The sequence below is a fragment of the Pteropus alecto genome, unplaced genomic scaffold (assembly GCF_000325575.1).
Source record: "Pteropus alecto unplaced genomic scaffold, ASM32557v1 scaffold44, whole genome shotgun sequence".
NCBI lineage: Eukaryota > Metazoa > Chordata > Mammalia > Chiroptera > Pteropodidae > Pteropus > Pteropus alecto.
Window position 1 is genome coordinate 7,910,149 of NW_006436812.1, and position 7,834 is coordinate 7,917,982.

Here is a 7,834-nt window from a genome sequence, read left to right on the forward strand (position 1 = left end):
TGGCTCAGCCTGAGCTTAGCAGCCTCAGTCCTGGCAGAGCTCCACCTGGCAGTTCTCTGTGGATCGCCCTGAACCCAGAGCACACCAGCCTCTGGCGACTGAGGTGGCTTTCGAGAAGGGTACAGCAGAAGCCATGCTTTTGAAGACTGAAATATCTGTATTTGGAGAAAGGTTAAATACAGTTCCAAAAGATAATTCTTAAATTCTTTTTCCCGGTGTGTAGAGGTGAACTGCTTCGCTTGCTTATACAAGTATCTAAAATGGATCGATAATCGCTGTAAGATTTTTTTTTTTTAGCTGCAGAAGGTATCATCGATAGGGCCTTCAATAAACATTTTTCATATTTTTTTACATTTTAGATAAGAGAAGGGGCATCCTGCATTCAGGAAATAGATACGGCTGATGTGTTCACTGAATTCGAGAGGTAAGTAAGTGGGTTCTAGCCCCCAAGTCTGACTCTTCCACTTAGCAGCTGTGTGATTTGTGGACAAATGAATTCAGCTCATGAGCTTCAGGTGCAAATCTCAGCTGCCACAAAGGAAGAATAATGCCAACCTTGCCCATCTCTCTGGGATGTCCCTGTGTAGGGACCACTTACTGTCATCCAGTGGCATCTTCCTCTGTGAGGCAACGGCATTCGGCTTCAGGTTGCGATAGTCCCTGGAGAGTGCAGAGATAAGGCTGGTATGGTTGATGGAGCGCACAGGCCACTGCTGCTCATTCTCCGGGAGGTTTGGCCATGGGAGCAGCAGGATATTAGAGAGGGCTCTACACACCAGCACCTGAGCCTGGAAGAGACCACCCCACCCAAAGGCATCATTATGAGTTCAAAAGCAAAAGACAGCAGAGCAGCCTTGCCTCACACAGCCTTTGGCACCCACTGCACACACTAAACTCAGGCCCCCAGGCTTTCTGAAAAACCTGGGCCTGGGGCTTTGGTTTAACTCTAAGGCAACCCAGGGAGAAAAGAGAAATTGAAGCAATAATACCACGTGTGAGTCTAGCACAACCCAGGGCCAGCCTTAGTAATCAATCCTGGTGCCATTACTTCCCCTCTGATCTGGTTCCTGAAGCATCAAAGGGATAAATCACAGACACTGCATCTAACTAGTCTCGTGGCTGCTGGCTTCTGACACCCTCTGAGGAGCTACTCAGATCAGGGCTGTTAAGAGAACCCTTTACAATGTACCCTCGGCAGCAGGTCAGAAGCAATACAATCACATCCAGATGCTCTTAAGTAATGGCTTTAACTATCCTCTGACCCCAGCCCTGTTTCAATTTTTCTAAACTTCCAGCTTGAGCCTCCTAGGACTTTAAGAGAATATATTTATCTGGAGCATCTCAACCCCCAAAAGAAACAAATATATAACAACAACAAAAAGAAGATTTTAATCAAAAAGAATGCAAGAATGCAAAGACTCTCACAACAGCCAAATTACCAGCCCACAATGCAGCACAATCTGTGTGTGTACTGGGAGGAACTTTCCATGTTAACACACTGTCCACGTAGGGAAGAGCATTACAAGAGAGCACTAAGACTATGTCAGGGCCACCTGTGTTAGAAAGCCATCTATGCTGGCATGGTCTGTAAGGTCTGAGAGCAAAAAGAAAAGCGAGACTCTTCTTCCTCGGGTTCCCTAAGGATGAGCCACATGTCTCTGATGATCCTAGGGTAGCCCTGGGGCCTCACCTTATCAACAAGTCGCTGGGCAGAGGCATCAGTGATTCTGTTGAACACTTTCTGCACTGCGGGGATGCTGATCAGAAAGACAGGCCTCACGGTGGTGGCCAGTGAGACCAGTAGGTGGCATGCAGATAGCAGCAGCTTGTCTTGAACCTGAAGAGGGAAGAGGACATGTCAGCTCACTGCATTCTCTGTGACACTGGTATTAGAAGAACTCTGATGAGGCAGCCATAAGCTAAAGATGGTTCATGGCTGCAAAATTATACTATGTAGTCTCTATCTCAAAGGAGTTTTCCTATGATGCCACTCATCAAAAAGGCATCCTCTTCTTCACCATGTCCAGGACCACCACCTCCAGTTCCTCCTGTTCATAGTCACCGGCATCTTTGAACTGAGTCACTTGTCAGCTCAAGAATCTACGGTGGTTCTCTTCAGCACTTAAATCACACAGCAAACTCCTTGGCATATCATTCAAACACTCTGGGACTGTTCATCTTACTCCTCTTGCTCCAACCAAGCCAAATTTCTCTGGGCCCCCGCTTCACACTCCACTCCATCAATCACGCCAAGCTCTCCTACTTTCTTCACCTTAACATGCCAATCAAAAACTTGATTCAAGTATCATTCTGTCCTTTTCAAATTAACAAAAGAGAAAACTTTTTATAGACAGGACCTAATGCTGGTAAGACTATGGTGAAAACAGCACACAAAAGTCAGAGAGGCACATAAGGATTGTTTAGGAAAGGAATATTACTATATTACTATAATTTCCTACAAGCACAAAATATCCCTAACTTTTAACTCTATAATTCCACTTATTCTAAGAAAATTACCTAAAGAGATTAAGCTACATTAATGAATACACACATTTCAGAAGTATTTATAATGACTTTTGTTTAAATGGTGGCTACTTAGCAATGGCTAGGTAAATTATGAAACTCCCCCCAGGGGATATATGATATCATAACTCATTTACAAATTACAATTAACAAATACAACAGAAATTTATGAAAACAATACATTATCCTGTTTATAGCTGTACAGAATGCTACATATGATTAAAAATTATTTTAAAAAGAAAAACAAGCATCTGTATGCTCTAGCAATATAAACTGGTGGTCTTCTTGGAGGACAACTTAATAGAATCTATCAAAGTTTACATGGATATGACTTTCAACCCAGCAATTCCACTTTCGGGAATCCATCCTACAGGGATCTAATTTCCGTTAATAGGAGAATTATAATACATCCCTACTACAGAATAGTGGGGCAGTTTGAAAAACTGAAGTTGCTCTACCCGTGTAAAAGTCTCCAAAGCACATTGTTAAACAAAAGAATATGTATCTCAAATGATCTACAAACTTTTACTATATATGCAAAAAAAAGAAACATGTTTTAAGGATATACAAGCATATCCTTACAACCACATAAGGATATGCTTACAGTAGAAAGGAAAATGTTTTAGAGGAAGGGTTAAAGAGTACCGTAACTTTTCAGTCTATATAAATTTGAACCACATTTTACTTTTCACAATGAGCATGCATTCATGTAGGACTTAGAGAACTGAAAATATAAAGTTACAGTTGCATTTACATGGGTTACAACTAAAAAGGAACATGAAATGACATAGTTGTATCACAGTGGTAAGAGTTACGGGTCTAATGCTACGTAATATTTTAATTTTATAATAAATGGGTACATGGACAGAAAGACAGACAGAGTTAGAGAAAAGGTGTAGCCCTCGCTGTTTCAAGACCTTGGTGCTGATCAGAGGTGTGACTGCATCCATGGTAGTAGAGATGAGCGTGACAAACTGCTGTGTGTTCTGCCGATGAGCTTCGCTGCAGTACTGTGCTAACCAGTGCGAGTAAGCCTGCAGAGCAGCCAGGGACTGAGCATGCCTGCAAAAAGGAGAAAAGACATGATTCTGAAGGTTAAGGGCAAAGTACACTAGCATTAAATGCGTTTCCATAGGAGGTAAGAATTTCATCCACTGTGTATCCTGTTCCAGGATCCATCTAACAGCATGGAAATCATTTGCTTGCTCATGTAGAACCTAAAAATTGAAACTCGTCATCTAAATATTGCCACCACTGCCTAGAACACAAAGGGCAGTTAGCAAATATCTACTAGAACTTATTCAATCTTTCCGTGACACACGTGAGCTCCCCTGACAGAATGATAAATAAAAAACAGAACAAAAGAACTTCAGTGATAAAATGTTAACTTTGGAATTAGTAAAAAGGTAATATCCAGAGCTGCAGACCAGACTGTAAACAACTGCCAACTTTATAAATAATCTTTGATATCAGATTCTCAATTTAAGCTTCCACCACACCATACATTATATCCAGCTAGGGGAAAACTCTGCAGGTGGCAAAGACTATTAGTTTCTGTCAATTTTGTACTACGTTACACAAGGCAAAATATACTTCATAAAGCTCAGAATTCATCAAAGATAATACATCTTAAAGTGAGGCAGTTGTCTCAGAACTTACAAACAGCAGACCTTCTAATAAACCTAAATGTAATTTCTCTCTTTCCTATAATAAGTAATCTATGGGATGATACTTTGAGACTATGTAAATATACTGTTCCCCAACACACAACACATGGTTTTGTCACCCGTTGAGAATCCCTGCCTAAATCTTTATTACATTGGTAATTGTAAACTGGTCATTTTTCTGTCTTTACTGTTCACTACCTGGTACTGTTCTGTAAAAAAGCTTTCCCTCTCCTACCTTTTAAAAATCATTACAGATGCATGGATTCTTATCCTCAATGTTGTAATTAATTATCACCCTTATTCTTTATGAGTAAAGTGTCAAGTCTGGCCAGGAAAAACCCTTTCAAGCTAGTCTCTGTGTCCTTTTCGTACGTCCCTAACATTCCTTAGTGACACAACAAAATTCTCCAGTATCACCCTGCCCCAAACTTGGAGCATTTCTCCAAAGAGCTAAAAAGATTTAGTGGAAAATGTACTTTAGAAACCAAAGGCCTAGGTACTAGGGTTGGTGTTGCTTCTGACTGTCATTGCTTCTAGTACCTTTCAGAAGATAGCACTAGGCAGATACCACTTTATAATCAAAGTCAGCATCAACAATTATAGGACGAACTGATCTCAAGGGCCTCCAGACATGGTGCAAGAGGAAGGACACACCACCACCTATGTAGCATTTTTGCTAAAAATGTTTCAACACAATCTAATAGTATAGTAGAGAAACAACTAGACAAATCCAGATTTTTAAGATTTGCTTTAAAAAAAAAAAAAATTCAAGGGCTAGATCTCCAAAAGGTGTCTCTTTCTCTCCCTCTTCCCATTCCTCTTCCCCACAACATGCATAACTGGGAGAACGGTTCTAGATTATCAGACAAATTTAATTTGTGATTCATAATTAGTTAGGCTTTGGATCCTAGTGTGTGTGAGTGTGTAAATATAAAAGACGTTCCTGGGACAACTGGGGTAATATGAATATGGAATATATATACATAGATACGTGTACTGTGTGTACACTCTCTCTTTAAAATACTAGATATTACTCTATCCATGAAAATTTGGGTATTGATAATGGTATTTACATAGGAGAATGACCTTGTAGGAGATATATACTGAAGGATTTATTGGTGAAGTGACATATTGTCTGCAATTTATTTTCAAATAGTTAAACACAAAAAATGTATGTGTGTACACAGAGAGAAAGCACAAGAAAGGAGCAAATATGGCAAAATATTTATAATTGACACGTCTAGCTTAAGAGTATAAGGATGTTTATTATATCCTCCTCCTTTTCTACAGGTTTGAACTTTTTCAAAATAAGAAGTTGGGTAAGAAAAGGTACTAAGTACCTTAAAGAAAATAGAGATATTGAGGGTTTAAAATTCAGTGACCAGGCAGTTATTTTGTATTTTACATTTAGAATCCATTGATCATTTTACCCTTTATTTAGGTTCTGAGTACCAAAAGGAGGAAGGACATTTAGAGTCTTAAGAATTTCACTCAATCTACCAAATTTATAGAGCTTCTTAAGGCTGAAGGGACTCTAAAACTTCCTGAAATTGTGTGCAAGATACTGTGTTATCAGGCAAATTAGCATCTTTCTCAGAAGCTTCACAGCTTTCTTTAAATTCTCAAAAAGAAAAGCAATATTTTAAAAATGTAAGCCACCATATTAAAAAAGATTCTATCATTTATCTAATTTGCAGCTCGAGAATGCTCCAGAACAGGGGTCAGCAGACTTTTTCTGTAAAAACCATGTAACTATTTTAAGCTTTGCAGGCCATTCACTCTGTCACAACTATTCAACTCTGCCACTGTAATGCAAAAAAAGCCACAGACAATATGTAAATGAATGGGCACCCACTTGTTCTAACACAACAATATTTACAAAAGCTGGCAGTGGGCCAGAGATTTGGCACAGGCCATCATTTGCCAAACCCCGCTCTAATCCAGAAGCAAGCCTTCTGGGCAGTGTGATCTCTGGGATACGGCCCTATCTCCAGTCCCCATTCCTCTATCCCTTCCATATGTCACTTTCCTAATGGTTTCCAAATGTCTATAAAGTTTCTCAAAGTGTGGTCCCTGGAAGTCCTGCTTCAAAATCACCTGAGGTTTACTATGCAGCTACCCAAGCAAGCCTTGTGCCATCTCCTATAATCAGATTATCTGAGGGAATGTGTACCCCAAGTAATTCTTCTGTATGGCACAACATCAGTCACTGGTCCACAGAATAAGATTCATGGCATTCAAGGTGTTTTCACTTTGGTACCAACACACTATCCAGCCTCATCTTCCACCATACAAATTGCTCACCATCTCCCTGTGTGACTCCGCAACACTTGGCTTGTGCTGAAATTCCTCCTGAAGTGCCTACTCCATGTGCCCTCTGCCCCTAGCTCTCACCTGCCTGATGAATTCCACTTCCTCCAAACACTCCTGACCCCAGGCATACAATCAACCCTTCTCTTTCTAGGTTTAGATGTGGGAGTTTTTCTCCTCTTTATGGCAGCCACTACCACTCCTTTTTATTTATAAAATTATTTGGGGCTAGAAATCAAAGTCTTTCCTGAGAATATACAAACATCTAACTCTATACTTACACATCAATGAGATCAGGTTTCAATACTGATGGTACAGCAGTTTCAATATTGTACAATTTTATCTGAGATCCATACAGAGTGACTTTGACCAACCTGTTGGCAAGAGTAGGTAAGAAAAAACATTCAGCTTATGGACCAAAATAAGACAAAATAGACAAGGTAACAAAAAAGGTACAAAGAATAAAAACCACACTTTCAATCTTATCCCAAAGATATAATCTGAGATGTGCATAAAGATTTATATACAAAGGTACCAACTAAAGCATTACTTATAGTATCAAAAATTTTTGGAAACAATATAAATGTCCTTACATTTTAAGTATATGAGTTTATGAGCAGGGAGTTGGGCAGACCAGGTAGTATAAAATGGTCCTCAACAAATTCAGCTACAAACCCTAAGGGAACTGAGGGGAAGAAGTAATGAAAGCAGTTTGGTGGTGGAAAGCCTGGGAACTACCTGTCATGTCAGGCTTGGAGGCGGCCCAGCTTTAACGCCTTAGGATCCTAATAGGACTAGAAAAACCAGACCTATTAAAACAGGACTGGGAAAAGCCCTACCTCTGACATCTGGCTGCCTACTTGGATAGTGCCTGCTGCCTGCTCGTCTGTCTTTTTATTAGTTAACAGGGTTCTCCTACTGTCTATCCTATCAGTAAAGACATGAAGACTGACCTCACCTGGTTCCTTCTCAGGCTAATCTTGTCTTTTTTAAAACTATATATAAGATCTTCGATAAAAACAACGGCTTCTATTTATTGTTTGCTACATGCTAAGCCCTGTGCTAAGTGCCTTGTCTAATTTAATTCTCCCAATAAAACTACAAGATACTGTCCACGCCATTTTGCAGATGAGGAACCTGAACTTCAGAGAGGTCAAGTAACTGCTCCATATTCACCTAGACATGAAGAAAGCCTCAATTTACGTAGTGCCCGAGCAAAAGCTAGCTGGCATGTCGATATGCTGGCCCTCAAAATAAGAAGGTGCGACCGAGCTCAGAGGGAATGGCTCCATGATGTTAACTGCCAGCCTACCTCTCCACCACTGTGAGGGCAT

At 40.2% G+C, this 7,834-nt stretch overlaps 1 protein-coding gene across 1 annotated transcript in view; it reads right to left on the reverse strand.

Annotated features, from left to right (window-relative positions):
- XPO6 (exportin 6) overlaps positions 1–7,834 on the reverse strand; it is a 98,044-nt gene that overhangs the window by 13,247 nt on the left and 76,963 nt on the right. Inside the window, 5 exon segments of the mRNA XM_006914223.3 lie at positions 599–788; positions 1,691–1,837; positions 3,441–3,585; positions 6,782–6,874; positions 7,813–7,826. Of these exon segments, the coding sequence (XP_006914285.1) occupies positions 599–788; positions 1,691–1,837; positions 3,441–3,585; positions 6,782–6,874; positions 7,813–7,826 (589 nt within the window).